An 18,408-nucleotide genomic window follows, 5' to 3' on the forward strand; every position below is an offset into this window, starting at 1 on the left:
GGCAGACGACAGCGTTGCCGGGCCGCCAACCCCTAAATCCTTCTGAATGCCCAAACCCAAACCATATACGACAATGCGAATTTTTCCAGCTGACAGTTGTCGCACTCGCAATTTTGTGGTTCACCGCATCGGGTTTTTGGTTTCGGCTTTCGGTTCACTGTCCCGCCGGCGACAGTGAGCCTTTAAACGGTTGGCTTACTTTAAGCACAGTTCATTGGCGGGCATAATTTTAAATGATTGCCACTCGAACATGCGCCACTTGTTGGCTAATGGCACAATCCCAATCTCCAACCCCATCCTCCGTTAACCCATGAACAAATCACGATTGTCCACTAATTGCAGGGCTGCGATTGGAGTGCGCAACAAGTGCGCCGCTTGTTCGACGGCAGGTATCTGAATTTCCTAATTGCTGACCACTTGGAATTCCTTTGCGAGCTATGCCAAGAGCGTCCCGAGTGCGGCTCATTACTGCAGGTGGCCTTGTTCCGGAATGCCCATCGATTGAGCAGGGTAAGTTGCCCGAGTTGAGACTCAGGACTTTTGCATAACAAAGCTTTTGTGTGTTCGCCCTTTCATCCGCCATGTCCCCTTGTCCCCTTTTTTCCGATCCCCTCCAGCAATCCATTCGCATCGTCCTTCGGCTATTGGGACGTCTTTGTGAGACCGCTGAGCGGGAGGCCTCTGGAGATGCTGGCAGCGATGCGGATCCCACACTGCAGGCCCTGCAACTGCTGAGTCGCCTGCACCAGCTGCACGAGGGGGAACGCTCGCTGCAACTGCCCATGGAGCGATTGGCCCGACGACTGAGCGCCCAGAGCAGCCCGGCCGCCAGGAACTCCATCTACGAAAGACTGGTCGAGGGAGATCTGGCCGGCGGTGAGGACCAGGACGCCCTGCGAACCCTGCTGTAAGTAATTCCCCTGCAATTATTCATCCCACGCAATGGAAATTTATACTCAGTTGATTACATAGCTGCATGGTAGGGTGGATCGATTAAGGGTGACTTGAAAAATATAGTATTATATGTAGGAAACCATGAAGTACAACGAACTATCATAAGATCAATGAGACAATCATAAAGAAGGTCCTATTTGTCGGATCATTTACTAACTGACAATAGAAAATCCAGAAAAAAAACTATTAGTACTTGATATTAGATATATTATAAGAATTATGAATCTATTTATTGGATAAATAAAAAATATAGGTAAATAAAAGAATTCAATTTATCATTTACTGAATAAACAAGATAGGTAGATAGATAATAATATCTAAAGACCACTCCTTTATCAAAATATAATATCATAAAAGGCAAACCACCCTTGTGAAAGTGGTGTCCCTTCCTTTGCTTAACGAGAACCCGCTAAAAGCAAACCGAAGAGTACTCCAAGTTCGGATCAGCAGACTCTCATTATCCTTGATGCTTTTATTTATGTTTCATTGCTTCGCATCGCAGACTGAAGGACTTGGAGTGCCGCCAGGACAATGAGACTGCAACGCCGTCGCGCATAATTGATGAGAGCTGGCTCTTTGCTCAGGTAAATGGGACAAGCACTCGGCCATTATGGCACTGCCACAGCTAATTTGTTGTTCTTTTCATCCTCCCTCCTCCTGCTGCTCCTCCTCCTCCTGCTCCTCATCGTCGACTCCTTTGACAACATTTTTCCACCACCACCACTATCGTCCGCCCACAGCTAATCAAATTCGCCACCCAGCATGCAGATGCTCCGCAGCAGCAGAAGCAACTAATGCTGCTGCTCCTGGAGATCCAGTCGGAGCCCAAGCTGCAGCGCCTGCTCCGGAGTCTGGGCGCCGAACAGGAGGCGAGGCTGTTGCGCCATGCCATCTCCGGTTCACTGGCCGCCATGATGTCCGCCTTCCGGCAGAAGTGCATCCAACATGCACCGCACATCAACTACATCCAACCGCCGCCGCTGGCTCGTGTATCCTGCTCCCTGCTCCTGGCAAAAGTGGCCTCCATTGAGGCCACACAACATCGGGCACCGCCCACCGGAGAGCAACTCGATGTGGCCCGTGCGGTGGCCACACTGATGGCCTGCATTCGGAATGTGGAGCAAACAGCACTCATCTACATTGATGCCCGGCTGATGGAGAAGTTCGTGGTCGAGCACCTGCTGCGCCCCGAGCATCTGCCGCAGTTGCTGGCCTACCTGGGCTGGCTGGCCGGTACGGCCAAACAGATTTTGGCCAAGCCAACACCACAGGAGTCGGAACAAGACGCTCTAGGCGTTTTGCTTGCGACCGTGGATGCTCTCCTGCAGCAGCCACGCGTTTGGAGGGAGCTTAACTCCAGCCCGGATCCCGGACTGCGATGCGAATTGCTCGACCTGCTGGACTCGGTGGCCCGGTGCATTCTGCAGGACACAATTTTCTATCGTCGTCACCGAACGGACAGAAAGAAGGCCAAGGGACCGGCACCGCAGGCGATTTTCCTGGCCAAATTGATTGAAACGCAAATTGAAATCGAGTCTCTGGACAGCGGCAGGGTCTTCTTGGCAGGCGCCGAGGATGCTCGACTGCAGTTCGCAGGCCAGGATCTGGCCCGCTTCCAAGTGGCATTGGTAAGTGACATTCGGCTGGCCATTTGTCAGTCCCACCCAGGAGCACTTTCCATTTTCTTTTCCCCTTTCCAGTCGCTGGTGGCATCCATCGGCATCTCGCTGCTGCGAACGCACCAGTTTTATGCCTACGCGGTCACTCCGCACGAGCTCATCAGGCAGCCAGAGGAGCAGCTGCAGCAGCAGAAGCAACAGGCCGATGGCAAGCTGCCCTCCATTCCTGTGGACAGCCTGAGCGATGTGGATATCCTGCGTCAATTTGTCAAGAGGTGAGTGTGAGTGTGAGTCGGGGTGAAATACGGAGATCCTTAGAAGGTGCAAAGACATCTATTTTTTAAAGAGTTCAAGTTTAATTGAATTGGAGAGAAGATATGGAGATCTTTAAAGAGATCGAGTTCAATAAAACCGGTTAAGGACCTTTTTCTCGTCCGAAAAATATAAAAATATATATATAATACACGAGAAAAACGGCCCTTAAAATAGCAAACTGTATGCGATTCATATTCTAGCTTAAACCAGCGATTATTTGAGTAATTTACATGGGCAGCCTTTACATACTGTGCGTGTGGCGGCAGACAATGTTTCCGAAGTTGCCTAACACTGGTGATTTATTAATATAAAGTTTACATAATTGTGGGATGTAATTCAATTACAGCCTGAAAATCAATGTTTCCTGGCTTCCGCCCTATTAGTGACCCATATAATAGGAAATGTGATGCTTCCAAGTCCTGCTAATTAAGTCCGTTTATCTTTTGGGTCACACCTTACACCAGTCAAGTTATGAGTCCCTCACCTTGCCGGTAGGCTTCATTGTCCGTCTGGTCAACTGTCGCTTCCCTTATCAATCGGCCAGGCTCTGTTGCATTGTCCAGGCTGTGGGTGTTGCTGTTGCTGTTGCTGCTGTCGTTGTCATTTTGTCCAGCGACAACAACAACCAGAGCGGTAGCAACAACAACAAAGTTGCTGACAATGCTCTGACAGCGTTGACGAGCGCATGGCAGCTACATGGAGCGATGATGAGGACGCAGCGACGGCTAAACCGCAACTGGAAACATCAACATCCTGTTGTTCTATTGCAAACACAAGCACAAATCCAAACATCGAAACAACCAAACATCCGCACATATGTACGAGAGTGCGGGCCGTAAGACTTCATTGTCATCGTCATTGTCCTTGGCTTGTTTGCCTCGTCCTCGTCCTCGTCCTCATCCTTGTCCTCGTCCTTGTCATTTGACAGGCTCCGGTTCCCGCTCCTACTACTGCTCCTACTCCCCGTTATAGCTATTGCTATAGCTCCATTGTTTCGATGGCAGTCGTCATCATTACGCTGTCAGCTGAAGGCTGAAAGCTGAATCGTCATCAGCCAGGAATTGGGCGGAATAATTGTACACGGCTAGATGTCTGTGGCAGTGGTTGTTTGGTTGTCCGGAGCCTAAAACTTGACTTACCCCACTGCCAGCCGCCCTCCGCCCCTCCCCACCCCAAAAAGCATGCATACTTGCACTCCACTCGCACTTTGTCGCCCCAGCCGGCGGAGCCAATCCAGTGCTGGCTTTTGGCCGACCGACAAGAGCACAAACATCAAAACCACATCAGCAGAGGAACCATGGAACCATGGAACCAGGCAGCCAGGGAGCAGCAGCTTCAGCGCGGAAAGCTGCGAGGATGATAACGACAAAATCCCCAAAGGGCTGACGGAGCGGAACATCAACAACTCCATTAGACGAAACTCTGCGCAGGATCAGCATCAGCATCGCCGGCATCGTTGGCATCACCATGCATTTTGGCCAGGAGGGAATGGCTGCGGGGGGAGGGGGGGTTGTGGGGATGTCGGGGAAGGATAAAAGCTGGCTAAAAGACACAGCAGGAAGAGCCGCCGTCGAGGCAGCGAGCGATATAAACAAATTATGAGCAGCAAAGTGAGATAAATGCATGTGTGCGTGTTGCAGATGGCTGCCAACAAAAGGCACACGTCATGCCAGGATGCGGATGTGGATGCGGATCCGGATGCGGACGGCTGCCTTTGCCCCAGAAACATTGTTGCTAATTGCACAGAAACCACCACGATGCACAGCATCACCCGGGGCTCCCTTCGAAGGGGGATTGAGCTATTGGAGCTACCGCTTCACCGACTGCCTAAAGTAATCGAAGACTAATTGACATTTTAGGCCTGCTCACTACGCACTTTATACGTGTATATATATATATGTAGATTTACCATCATGTATATTGCATATTTTAAATATTTCAAGAGGCCAGGACTAATTGAATTAAAATTTCAAGCATTGGCTGAAAACATTTTATGCAGAAATTTCCAATTTTCAATTAATTACTTTACTTACACATACATAGTATACACACACAAACGCACAGGGGCAGCCTGTCGTAATTAAATTGACACTCATCATAGCCACTCTGGATTCCAGGCTCTCCATCTTCGGATTCACCACCCGGCAGCAGTTCGAGGAGTACTTCATGACCTGCCTGCTGCTGATCAATAAGCAGTACGATGAGCACATGGTCGATCAGCAGGAGCAGTTCCAGATCAAGCAGGTCTGCCTCCAGGCCATCCTAGAACTTTTAATGACGTACAAAACTTTTCCCATTGTGGGCCAAACCAACGGACAGTTCCATCACACGACTCGCTGGCAGCGCATCACTTGTGACAGCATTAGGTGAGTTCGGGTTCCGGTTCGGGATTGGTATGGGGATAGGGATGGGGTTTGGGTTTGGGTGTGGGTTTCGGTAGAAATTTATGAAAATTAAAATTCACAGAGCAGCAGCACCAGTGGGTAAAGTTTTTAATGTGTAAATGGCAAAAAGCACAAATTAAATGCGAACGGAACGAACGATGGCCGAAAAGTTGAGTCTGTGAATGAGCGTGTATATCCTGATTTTGTGCTGTACTGGATGCTCTGCCGCCACACACACATTATATCGTTCCCCATTACGAAAAAAATCCTTCAACTTTAAATGCACAACTAATTTGTTAACATGGGAGCGGGCAAAAACAATTTGGTAAACAAGTTTTCGGATGCTTTTACAATGTCTGCGTTTTTAATTAAAAGCGACAAAAAGTCTTTGTCGGTGGTACCACGAATATTGCATATATGGCATGGCGTGACGTGAGCACATGAATTATGAAAATAATTTTAAAAGTTAACGAGTGCCAAACTCTTTTTCATGTCTCCTGGTCGTCGACGCGATTCAATTGCCTGGAACGGCAAAAATATGGGCTAACAACAAAAAAAGGGGTGAAACTGAAGCTGAAATATCAGAAACTCTGTTGACAACCCCTAGGAAATTTGTGGAAAATACATATTTTTCGTATTAGCTGTGGGTAACACGAAACTCTGACAAATCCCTGTCGCCCTGACTGTTGACTTTATAAATTAGTTTTTAATTACAAGCAAATAGTTTTTGCTTGCCATTTCTGCTGCTCTGTCAACAGTGCGTATGCGCCATATAATCGATGGGAGGGATAGAACGGGAGGGCCTTCTCGCCTTATCGCCAGCCGACAAACCGACCATTTTCCCACACATATTCCATATCCATCATACTTTGCAGCCTGAAGAAACTGCACAAGGTTCAGTTGCTGGTGGATGCGTGCAATGTCTTCTATCAGCCCAATCTGGAGCGGCAGCTGGCGGCCCAGGACAATGTGATTGGCACACGCACCTTTGCGGCCAATCAGTACGATCTCAATTTCAGCTGGGCGCAGATGGAGGAGCAGGCTGGAGGGGGAGTGGCAATGGGAGTGGGCGTTGGCCTACCAGGAGGAGGAGAGCCAACCAACACGGCGGACATTAAGCAGTCCGGCGATGCGGATGTGCCCGACATGGCAATGCGCAACTATCGCCATTTTACGCAGCTGTCGGGAATTGACTTTCGCAGCAGCACGCAGCTGGTCTTTGACGTACTGCAGCAGATGATCGAGGTGAGTCCCGTCAAACTTTTGCGGCAGTCACGTCCTGTGCATTGCCAGCATTCGCACATCGCATGCCCGCCATTCGATGGCTTTTAATTTGATTATGCAAGCCGCTCCGCGGACATTACTGCTGTGCAGCTGAATGTGTGTGTGTGCTTCTGGGGGTGATCCTTTGGGGTTTGCCCAGCTGCCAGTGATTTAATTTGCAGCTGCAACTTGGCATAACTCTTTTCCAAATTTCGTTCCATCGCTCCATCGCTCCATGACAGCTGAATCACATCCTGGTGCTGCCCAATTTGGTGAAGTTCTGCGAGATCTGCGAGAGCCGCGACCACATCAAATGGATTAAGGAGCGCTGCCTTAAACTGCAGGAACAAGTGCCCATGGACGATACCATTTCCCATCAAGTAAGTACATGTGTGCACTGTGAAAAGTTATCAAAAGTATGAAACAAGTTGTAAACATTTTGCTTGAAAATTGCCATTTTAAAAGTACAAAAAAAACATACAAAACATAGAATTTCTGTTCAATTATATAATATTTATAACCTTTTTTTGCAATATTTAAATGTGCTTAGATTCTCCAAATTGTTTCATTTCATTTATTAAAATTAAGTAGCTCAATTTTGTGGCTCCCTTAAAAATGTATCCACTTCTTTATTCTTTAATTTTTGCAAATATTTTTTTAAGTAGTACCTGTTGAAATTTGTTACAATGCTTCCCTTTTGCAACTTTCATGTTACTTTTTCCTCCGCAGCACCCTGCCATTCTATTGTTTTCGATGTTAATGCCCTCCGTACTTTGCAGCACATAATCTACTTACTGTGCCGCAGCCAGGCCCTCCTGATCCCCAGCCTGGGCGAGCTGCAGGTCCTGTGCTCCTTGATTGGCAACGTCTACTTGAAGAGCACGCACAGCTTCATACGCATCGCCACGCTGCAGGGGCTGCTCTGCCTGCTGGAGTGCTGCAGCAAGACCAACACGACAATGGGACGGCTCAGCGAGGAGTTGGCATTGTTGCGAGCCCTAATTGTGGGCTACATCAATCGTCATGGCATCATTGATGAGAGGTGAGCCCGGAATTGGTACAGGAAGTGGGAGGTCTTTGATATAGGAAGCCGGCTTTCGGATTTTGGATTCTGCAGTCCATAATTTGCCTCTCTGCGCAATTAAGAACCCCTCATCTAGCTGGTCCGTCGGTATTATCAGTCTGTTTGCAGTACCATCGGATTGAATTGAAAGTGGAACTTACCTGGTACCATCTTGAATTGAAACTCATCAACTTGGGGGATGGCTCTGCGGGTCCCGTTCCAGATTCAAAATCCAGCTCCTGCTGCTCCCGGCATGTCTATATCTGTTCCACAGATCCACTCACTAATGGCAAAAGTTCTCATTTCGCATTAGTTACCTCGGCTCATCGGCATCTGGGCGCTGTGGTCTGATGTTCTGGTGGTGCTGCTTCTGTTGCTGCTGCTCCTGGTGATTCCACCTGCCCGCCACCTCTTTCTGTTTAGGGTGTTATCAAAAAGTTTTCAAGGACTGCGCCGGAAGCAGTCACACCCTCCCGCCCTGTAAAGGATATCCAGGCAGAGGAAGTTGCCATAACTCGACAACGTGCAGAACATCGATGAACCATGGCCATTGAAACTTTTCGCCGCTGCTCTCGATAGATTTTCCAAAGTCAAACCCAGCCTCTGATCAATGGAGCCATGGTGCTGTTCGTGTTTGCCTTGCATTTGCTTGTTTATGCTCGCCAGTAAATTCTAATTATTGGCTGAGCAGCTGCCGCCAGCTCGTTCGCGGCTTTTGATGGAATTTCATATACTGCACCACCTTGTTTTTGCGTCTTTTGACAAGTTTCAGCGCCAAAACTTGTGCTGTTTAAACCTTGAAGGAAATAACTTGAATTCCCCGTTTGGCTTTGAGAAGAGCAAACAACTTTTATTGCGCATACGCAGCGTATGCAAAACCAATATGCCAAAACCTCAGTGAAAATTGCAGCTCCAGCAGCAGCGGCGGCAGCAGTAGCACCACTGGTCATAAAATCAATGGATGGCCCCTGCATTTGGGAGGCACGACCACGGCAACTAATCAGCGTGCTGGCGGAGCTCCCACACCACCGCCCCTTCCGAACTAATTATTTTGTAATTTTAAGCGCGAAAAGCAATAAGGGAGTGGGAGTAGCTGCCTGTTTTGGCCATTGGCCACGGCATCACCATCGCCAACGCCAACGGCGGATGCAATTCTGCGGTCGTCAGACTTCTAATTAATTTAGATGGAAACATGCCGGGAGCAGCAGCGGAATCACTCTCCTCGATATCCCCGATATCGTTTTACAATCCGCTGGTCTAAACATTTCTCGGTCATCTCTTTTTTTGCAGCCCCCTGCCGTTCAGCGTGGAGCACACGAAGCTGGTCTGGACGCTCAATTACAGCCTGATCGAGTGGACATCGAAATTCGTGCCGCAATGTCATCTGTTGTCAAATACAATCATTGCGGCCAACAATTTCCTGAAGACGACCGGCGACGAGGAGCTCTATCTATGCGTTCTGCATGTGAGTACGGAATCGAAGTAAGGAGAGAACTCAGGGATCTGGTGCATAGAGAAGGCAGCGTGGAAGGACTTAGCATGCCACTTAAATGGTTGTCAGCCTTGTCTAGCCGCCATCAGGCCACTTACTAACTGTCAGCCGACTGGCGGGCCAACAAATCTGACTGCCATCGACCGTGGGGAAAGCCTCTATCCCTTGACTGGTGTGGCTTAGTCCACGTCGTCCACGGCCGTGCAGTCCACGTTGCGCTTAATTGGTTTTTTGATTGACAATTTTCAAACGGCAACGGGAATGTCAGGGTGGAGGAGGTGGCTTCAATCCCCAGCGAACCTCGAACCGCAACCAGTGCTGTCATAACTGACGGAGAAGCCATGGCCAATGGAGGAGCAACAGAGCCAAATGTTTATTGGCCTGGCCAGTTGGTCAATTGGTGACCGTTTCCAAATTGAGCGTAATGAAAAAGTGTAGAGCATTTTGTTTTTAAACGCTGCGCGCTTTCTGTCTGTCTGCCATATAAAAAGAAATTCCTCAGTTGGGCGAAACGAAACGAACGTAATTTGCCCCGCCATTTAATATAGAGTTGAGATTTTAATTGCAGTTTACGAGTATATGGCGAGCAGCAAGTAATTAAAAACTGTTTTTGCACTGCATACTTCCGGTTGTCCGGTTCGTTCGGACGAAAATTAAATTCGACTTTTTAAGCAATTTATGAAATTTGCACGCAATTCAATTGTGCCATTTTGTTGCTGTTGCTGGATGCTGTGTCCTTGTTGTTGCCTTGCTGCCTTTTGCTTTGATGGCCGCACTCAGGATCTGAATCGCCACCAGAATCAGCATCATCATCATCATGATGATGATGATGATGATGAGCGGTGGAGAAAGCGGCGAAAGCGGGAGAAAGCGCAATGGCGCGCAGCGACAACAGCGGCCATAACAATAACAATTTGCCACTCAATTAGCGTGGCCATTACTGAAAAACCCACTTAAGTATGCAATGATAAAAATTCAAAAGCGAATCGAGAGCCGCCGCATTGCTATTTCTATGAGCTGTTCTACTCCTCCCACCATATCACTATAGGCTGGCTGACCACTTTTTGTGGCCAAAAATCAATTTTTCGAAAGTCGTTAATATTAAAATCTAATGAAGACAAAGTGTTGGGAAAACTTCAAACTTTAATGTTACGTAACAGAAATTTTAACAGAGTCACGATCTGTTAAAATATCGGCTGTTAAAACAGCTGTTCGGTGTCACGGGCGCACGAAAGCTACTTTGTGAAAAAAAGAGTCGGTTTAAAATTATAAAAATAAGGCACCAAACTAAGTTTTTACCAAACAAGTTATGATGGCATCGAAAGATAGCGGTTTGTACTTTATGTTTGTGGTCGTCACAAGTTGGATTTGTTTGTGTTGTCCCTGTAATTGAGTGTTTTTTATAGTCGCTTTACGTGTACAAATTTACAATAAAAACTAACTTTAAATAGAGATATAAAGTGAGTTTCACCTAGTTTCACCTTAATATTTACACTGTGTTGTCGGTAGTTCAGTTCTTGTTCATATGAATGCTATTCTAAAGTGCACTTTTGCGCACTTTCGTCGCAATTTACCTTTTTAGGTCACAACCTCAGGTTAGACAACTCAGAATTGTTTTCGATTTAACATGTGAAAAATGGGCGGCGCCACACCTTTTTTCTATATATATGTTCATTACATCGATATAAATCCAAATCAAAAATATACACCTCTAAATTATGTTTTGTTTTTAGGGTAAGTATTTTCTTATATATTTTTATATTATTTTTTATGATACAACTAGAATTTCTCCTAAATGGGGCGTTGCCACGCCTTTTTCTGTTAGTTTGCTAATTATAAGCCCAAATATAAGAACCGAACTCAAAAATTTGGTTTTGCTTGAAGTTATTAATTTTGGCCACAAAAAGTGTTCAGCCAGCCTATAGTGCATATAGAGGGGGTATATATACATATTGCTTATTGTATTTATTTATCTCTTTGTCTTTTTTTCAAATATTTTTTTTTTTTGTTTTCCAGGGCCTGGAGCGCATGGTGGTCAATAGCGGAGTGCCGTCTCCTGGTGGCCCACAGCCTATTGGCAAGGAGAAAGCGGCGGGTGAATTGGCAGCCGGAACCGGAGGAGCCGCTGGAGGATCCGAGGCGGCGGTTGGAGTCGTGGTCACACCGCAGATGCGACATAAAATTGAAAAACTTGCACTCGAATTGCTGAAAATGGAAAATGAGAAATTTTCGATTCCGGCATTGAAATTGCTTTTGTCCTGCATGTATGTGGGTGAGTATTTCGGGCTGAACTCCAAGGAAAATAACAAAAATAATACCAAGATCAAAAATAGGGGAGCCAGTAAATGGAGGGAATCGGGTTGGGGATGGTTCGGAAATATTTTGTAATTTCATTTAATGCCGCATGGGCCGCGAACGGGTTCTGTTGTTATAAGAAAATTGAACAAAGGGCAAGTGCGTTTTTGTGTGGGTTGGAAATGGAAATGGCAAGCCGAAATTCCCAATTTCAAATGGAAGCGAGAGGAGCTCGCAATTTTTAAGGAAAGGAAAACATCCTGACAGGGAGGTGGCATTAGTCCAAAGGACACTCGGGCCAAGTGAACTTTATTCTCTTTACGCGCCCCAATATCCTTTATTTGGCTGCTGCCACGTCCGATTTCCTGAGTCCACTGTCCCATTTTAAATACGCTCGCCAGGATGGGATGAGATGAGATGGGAGGTGGTCATGGTGCACTTTGTGTGTTTGCGGGTCAACAGTTTGGCGCTGATCATTATGGCCATGAATGCATTGGGCGTGCGAATGCGAATGCGGATGCGAGTGTGTGTGCCCTTGCCAGAGAAAGGCTAATTGCTGTCGCCGGCCAGCGGGACACACTCCACCGACTGTTGCTGCGTATCTCTGCCGTCTCTGCTGGCCAACAATTATCCCTGTTGCTGTTATTAGCGCAATTCCAGGACAATTATTATCGTTTCAACTGTCGGACCCATGCACACATGCACACAGGCACACACGCCTGTCATGCGCTCATTTCTCTTGTGCTAAAATGTTAGTTCAGTGGTTTTCGGGGGCACAAGTCCAGTTTTTGGATTGCAATGAGCGTAAATGGGTTTCGGTTTAAGTACAAAATTTATCGGCCATTTGCATAATATTTATCCACAAGTTACTTTCGCCGGTGGCCTACAAAACTCTAGATAAAAATGTTTATTTTTATGGCCGATTTCTCAATGTCATGTTAAATTTTCTCACTAAACAAGGTTGCTTTCAAAAAAGTTAACTTCATGTTAACCTTAACATAACTTTAAAAAACCGAGTTAAAAATATTTAATTTGAATTACCTTCAAAATAACTTTAAAAAAAAACTATGTAATCCTTAACATGACATTGAGAAAACGGCTAAAATTTTGAAGACAGTGTAGTGACACTTAAAACATCTCACTTATTTTTCTTGGAAGCTTGTTTCCAAAATGCAACTTATCTTCGTGATAGCCTTGACATGACATTGAGAAATCGGTTAAAAAAGCTAGTTTTTTTTAGTGGAATTCCAGACACCTCACATAGTTTTCTTAAAAGCAGAAAGGTTTCTAAAACGCCTACTATTAACTAAGTACACCCCCTACCAATGAAAGTGTAGAGCCCCAGAAAAGTGCCAGCTTAGAATGCAGCTTATGCCACAAGGGTTCTCATTCTTGCTTAGTTCATTAGCCGGTACTGTTGTTTAAAGGTACCTATGGAAATCGCCCCGATGCGGGTCAGTCGTAATCCGCTCAGTCTCGTTTCATTTAACATCACAAGCCAATCGATTCCTTTGCTCCACCACGTTTTCTTCTCCTCGTTCTCGTTCTGGTTCTCTAACGAGAAAAAATAACAGCCGTCAAATAGGAAAATACAAGAAATGGAAAACTTGCTTTGGTTTTTTCCAAACTCTGGCTTTGGGATGTGCTGCTCCCCCCACTGATTCAACCCATTCAAACTGATGTGCGTGGCAACTTAGCACAGCTTTCGACGTGGCCACTCCTGGCCAGAAATTATGCAAGTCGGTCCACAAATATGTCGAAGAATGCCCGCGGCCGGGATGCATGTGTAGGTGAAATTGGAAGTGGTGCGTTGCGTATTTGCCGTGCACTTTGTCAGTGCGCAGGATTGCCGACTGCTGAGTCCCTTTTGCCATGGCCACAGCACGCAAATCCTTTGAGAAACGTCAATGTTTGTGTAGCAGCCCATTCGCGATGCTTACTTCTGCCACTAAATGGCGGCGGCTGCCTCCGATTTTCGGGTCCTTCCAAAACACACACACACATAGCGTACACCCTCACAAATCCTGGCTTGGGCGGAAATGGGGGGGAGGAACGCATCCTAGCGGAAGTTGGCCATTTCTGGGCACGCTTTTTTGCTCTTTTTCCGCCTGCTTGCTTTTTTAAAGCGCTGTGGCTCCACGCGAAAATAAACAAAAGACCGCGTCGCCAAAGACAATACAGGTTGCCCTTGCTTCAAACCAAAAAAAAAATGTGGAGAGTGAAGGCTTAAAAAAGGAGCAAGGCAGCAAAATAGGGAAAGTCGGTACAGAAAAAAACGTATATACATTTGCCCTCAAAGTTGCAAAACGCAATAATAAATATTTGCGGCAATATTGGTCACCCAGTTGGTGGAAAATTCTTGTAGGGAAAAAGGCCGAGAAAGCCTTCGTACAGAAGACACCCTTTAATAAATTGAATTAGGAATGGTTAAGTAAAATGTTTTATTAAAAATCAGGGACCGATTTCTCAATGGCCCGTTAAAATTCTAGGTCTTCTAATATTAGGTCAAGTCTAGTTAATAACATAATATACAGAACACAAATGTTTCGAATCATCGATTTAACTCAACGACAAAAGTAAACATGTCATTCAGAAATCCATCGTAAACTAAACAATCAGAAAGACTAATCTTTGCATAAAATGTATATAATTTGCATAATAAATAAATCTTCATAATGGGTGGTAAAACATTTAAGTAGGTATAAATTATTCGTTTTATTGTCCTTCTTGATTATGGAATAGCCTATGTTAGCCTGTTGTTTTTTTATAGTAATACATTTTTTTCTACAGCCTGGTTTTGCTTAAACGAATTTTAGAGTTTGTTAGGTTTTTTCGTATATTTTTTTCGTGCATTGCCTGCGGCATTCGTGGCGCGCATAATTGTGGCCAGGCGCTGGGCCACGCCCCCTTCCGCTCTCTTCCGCCCCCACTTGGTGGCTTGGCCATACTTCATCCCCGTTCAAAAGCCTGCAACAACAATGCCAAAATTGGCAACAGCCAGCCAAACAAGCTGCCCGCAGGCCAACAGCCACGACCAACAATGTTAAGCTGCAAAACAAAGGCCAAAGCCAAAGTTGGCGCGGCCAGAAGGCGGCTGAGCTGGGTTATGGAAGGTGATGGTTATGCCGGGGTTATGGGGCGGTTAAGGCGGCCAGGTGGATCAGGTAGCGCTCCACTCGCATTGTAAATAATTCGATGCCGCTAAACCGCACTAAGCAGCGCGCACACACACAGGCTGTGGCTTTCACCGCTCTCTGGCCACCATCATTTTTCACCTGGCCAAAGGAACGCACATTTATTTGCCGGTGACCTTCCTTTCCCTCAGTTTGCGGGCTTAATCGAACAGCTCTAATCTATGGGTGCTCAGCTTTTGGTTGCGTTTTTTGTTTAGTTTTCAATTTGATGCTTTGGCGTTGGTCATGGGATTGGAAGAGAAAGTTTAGCAAAAAGCGTCAGGCTTCCACAAAAAAAAAAAGAAATCCATAAAATTTAAATGCAAATTTATGGACGTGTGTGTATCCTGGGATGGGAAAAAAAGGAGTAGAATACCTGTCGTGTGAAGGACCCCAAGCATGTGAATAATGGCCATTGGCAATGTGCCTTGAAGGCTGCTTTGTTAATTAGAAAGTTTCACTTTCTTCACCCCACCCCCCTTTATGTCTGCAGATGACTTACACATTTTGCCTTTGCTTTTCAGGCTCTGCTGTCCAGCTGGAAAACACCGAGCTGTCGAACGGAATCGTCCAGGATGACCCGGAGATAATCGCCCAGCAAAACGATAAAGTCGATATACTTTTGCATTGTATTAAATCATCGACTCGAGATGCCGCCGGGATTTATGGACAAGTGCTGTGCCAAATTATTCGTGATTTAGTGCCACCGAATGAAATATTGACGAAGGTCATAAAGGAGTTTCTGGCCATAAATCAACCGCACGGCGATGTTATTGCCATGATTGTATATCAGGTGAGTGGTGCTGGCCAAAGATCTAGCAAAAGGTAAAGACGTTGGTCTTTCGTGCGTGGTTGTTTGCCTGGTGGGGTTCATTTTACGAGTTCAAGTCTGAATCCGTGTCCAGATCCAGGACCTCCTGCCTGGGGACCGTAACGGAAGGGGGTCAATGCTGCGCTAATGTTTGGCCTGGCCACAAGTCGAAAGGGTAAAACACTCGCCGCCATCTGTGACCAAACATGTGTGTGCGTCTGTGGAATTTTTGGCAGCTTGAAAATTAATGGAATTCATGGCTACAGCTTGGCCCCCGTCCAGGTGCGAGTGGGACTCACATGTGTATGTGGGTCAATGCGAGGAGAAGGCCACCACTGTGGTGCCATAAAATTTTTTCATTAGGTTCAAGGTTAGCCATTCCATTCGGTGGGTGCGTGTGCATGGAAATTAATAAAAACAAGCTCGACACTCACCGGGGGAGTGAACCTGGGGGATCCTGGTTGGCTTGGGATCCCGGTGCGGCACAATTTGCACTGTCATTTGCAGGGTTGGGATTCCCAGGCTGTGGAATTTCATTAGCCAACTTTCTGCCACAAAGTATGCTGCAGACTTTACCCCCACCACCATCAGTAAAGGCACCTTTCGAGCAGCACAATAAAATTTAATTTCCGTATTGTCGGCTTGGCCTGGCTTTTATTTAACCATTTCGCTGTTCAGCTCTTAACCCGCTCTCCAATCTTCTTCCCCCCTGGCAGGTCTTTCGGTCCGCCATCGACTCGTCGTACCTGCAGATGCTCCAGGACTGGCTGATCTGCACCCTGCCAACGTTCTTGGCCCAGCCGGAGCAGCAGGGTGTCTGGGGTCTCAGCGTCATCTTTTTATCCGCCTCCATAAATCTGCATTTGATTAAACTATTTCCGCTGGTGCTCGGCATCGGGGCATCCAGCTCGATGGCGCCAGCGGCGGCGACGGGGACAACGGGGGCAACAGCACCGGCGATGGCCCGAAAATTGGGTCAACACGAAATTGCATTGTTCGTGACAGCTGCACAAGATTTCCATGCGCAATTGAGTGGCGAGCAGAGGCAGCGTTTCCGCGAGGCCTTCAGCAGCTTCGAGCGGAATCAAGTCTACGGCCGGATGTTGCAGCGTCTCTGAAGCGATACGAGATGACATGATATGGATAAGATACCTCCAACTATTTATCCTTCGTTTAATTCCAATCGCCGTTAAGGAGAAAAATATATTCAGATTGGGCAGCGGCTAAACTTGCCCCAAAGACAAGCGCAAGCGTGAATAACTAATTGCCCCGAGCTGCGGAGAAAGTTTAAACGGATGTCCCTCTTTCACTTCTTCTTCTTCATCGCAACTCGCTGGCCCCAGCGAACGGAAAGTTTTTTAATAGTTGGGGAATACAAAATTAATTTATGCTTTACATTATGTGTAACTAATATTTAAATTATTGCAAACGAATGTTCGCCCCTCACTTCCTAATCTGGTAGAAAGTTTAACGAGGCCAGCAAGGCGAGCAAAGGACCCGCAATTAATTCCTGCGGCTTGCCTTTCGACAAGTACCCAGGACCTAGGACCCAGGACACGGAAATTATGTTCTTGTCAGTTTTCTGTTTTTCGGCTAAAGTTTATCATTTATTTATTATGACGCTGCTTGCTGGGCAAGAAATAGAACCAGAACCTTAAACTCAACAAATTGCTGGCTAATTCCTAATCAAAATTACTCTAAAATTCCATTATGCAAAGACCTATACCCCTCAATTGTAATCATAATAATAACCATATTGTTTAATGAAATAAAGTACGTAACATTAAAACGAGTTCAGTAGAGTGTTGTGAATGGGGATGTTTGATTTTTAAAATGCATAAAAGCTGAGCCAAGTACTTTGCCAACTAACCGAAAAATTCGTTTTTTGGATTACTGAACTATATGCAAATCGGTTCGAACTTTTGCGCTTTTACCTGCTTTGCTGGCACATGTAACGTGGCGTTTTCTTCGTTTTGCCGTCTTAACAACAAAGCGCATTAAAGTTGACAAAATGTTTCTTACTCAAACTATCGGCAAAGTGCTGGACTGGAAAAAAAGTTTAACTAACCGGGGTTTACGTGAAGGCAAGATGCTCTGGATAAAAAAATCGAATATTCTCTTAAATTGTTTCTTTGTTTTAAGAAAAGGTTGGTACTTTGCTTAAGTCTATTTTTAAAAGATATTACACATAGGCTGTCAACAAACTCATAAAGCTGATTAGATCATTTGCAAAAACTAGACTTTTGATGGTGATTTATTTATACAAAGGTTAAAAACATACATTGAGAACATATTTTATATCATATATGTCATTTTTATAAACTAACTATATTTAAACTATATGGATGAATTGAAATCTAATTTTTTTGATAATGGTTTTTTTGTCTTATAATAAATCTTATCATAAATTGTTTTCAGGGTCTTATCTCATAGATAGAGTATCTCTAGGATATAGAAATCCGTTCAGTGCGTTACCGTTTTGTCGCCTGAGTGTGTTTGTGTACCGAAATTGACAGATAAACTTTCGTTTCGGGTGTGTGTGTGTGCGTGCGTGCGTGCGACAAGGACGGAAGATGGCTTTTGTGTGCATGCAAAGCTTGCCGGAAATTTGCCAGTTCAACGCGAAACGACAAAAAGCCGGTGGAAAAGAATGAAAAAAAAAAGAAATGAGAAGGAGAAAGGGAAGTTGCAGCACACACCGAAATGAACTGCAAAGCTGTTCAAAGTTGTTTTTCTGTTTTGGCGCGACCGCATTATGCAATCGAGCAAAAGGTTGGGTGGGTGTGTATCCCCCACCCCCACTGACTACTTCCATCCCGCTCTGGCACATACATACTCGGTGTGAAGACAATGTGGCTATTGTCGCCATTATGCCGCACGCCAAGAGGCAATTTGGCCAATGCCTTGGCCATAAACTGCAACATTTGGGCTATCAGCATTTGGTTACGCTTCATTTGGCCAAAGAGCCGTAGTGCGACCCCCTTTACCCCGTTTTCCCTCCGCCACTGCGGATTAGCAGCATGTAAGTGACCGCAAAGC

General features: G+C 45.9%; 1 protein-coding gene across 1 annotated transcript in view; it reads left to right on the forward strand.

The window, feature by feature from the left end:
- Nucleotides 1–17,161, forward strand: part of htt (huntingtin) — a 41,330-nt gene extending 24,169 nt beyond the window's left edge. Inside the window, exons 17-29 of the mRNA XM_036817585.3 lie at nucleotides 343–510; nucleotides 618–907; nucleotides 1,457–1,538; nucleotides 1,695–2,582; nucleotides 2,655–2,848; nucleotides 5,006–5,254; nucleotides 6,148–6,517; nucleotides 6,778–6,915; nucleotides 7,315–7,577; nucleotides 8,889–9,063; nucleotides 11,107–11,362; nucleotides 15,083–15,351; nucleotides 16,086–17,161. Of these exons, the coding sequence (XP_036673480.3) occupies nucleotides 343–510; nucleotides 618–907; nucleotides 1,457–1,538; nucleotides 1,695–2,582; nucleotides 2,655–2,848; nucleotides 5,006–5,254; nucleotides 6,148–6,517; nucleotides 6,778–6,915; nucleotides 7,315–7,577; nucleotides 8,889–9,063; nucleotides 11,107–11,362; nucleotides 15,083–15,351; nucleotides 16,086–16,487 (3,744 nt within the window). The 3' untranslated portion in view covers nucleotides 16,488–17,161. The remainder of the gene's footprint in view (nucleotides 1–342; nucleotides 511–617; nucleotides 908–1,456; nucleotides 1,539–1,694; nucleotides 2,583–2,654; nucleotides 2,849–5,005; nucleotides 5,255–6,147; nucleotides 6,518–6,777; nucleotides 6,916–7,314; nucleotides 7,578–8,888; nucleotides 9,064–11,106; nucleotides 11,363–15,082; nucleotides 15,352–16,085) is intronic.
- Nucleotides 17,162–18,408: the final 1,247 nt, after the last annotated feature.

The sequence above is a fragment of the Drosophila suzukii genome, chromosome 3 (genome assembly GCF_043229965.1).
Source record: "Drosophila suzukii chromosome 3, CBGP_Dsuzu_IsoJpt1.0, whole genome shotgun sequence".
Taxonomy (NCBI): Eukaryota; Metazoa; Arthropoda; class Insecta; order Diptera; family Drosophilidae; genus Drosophila; species Drosophila suzukii.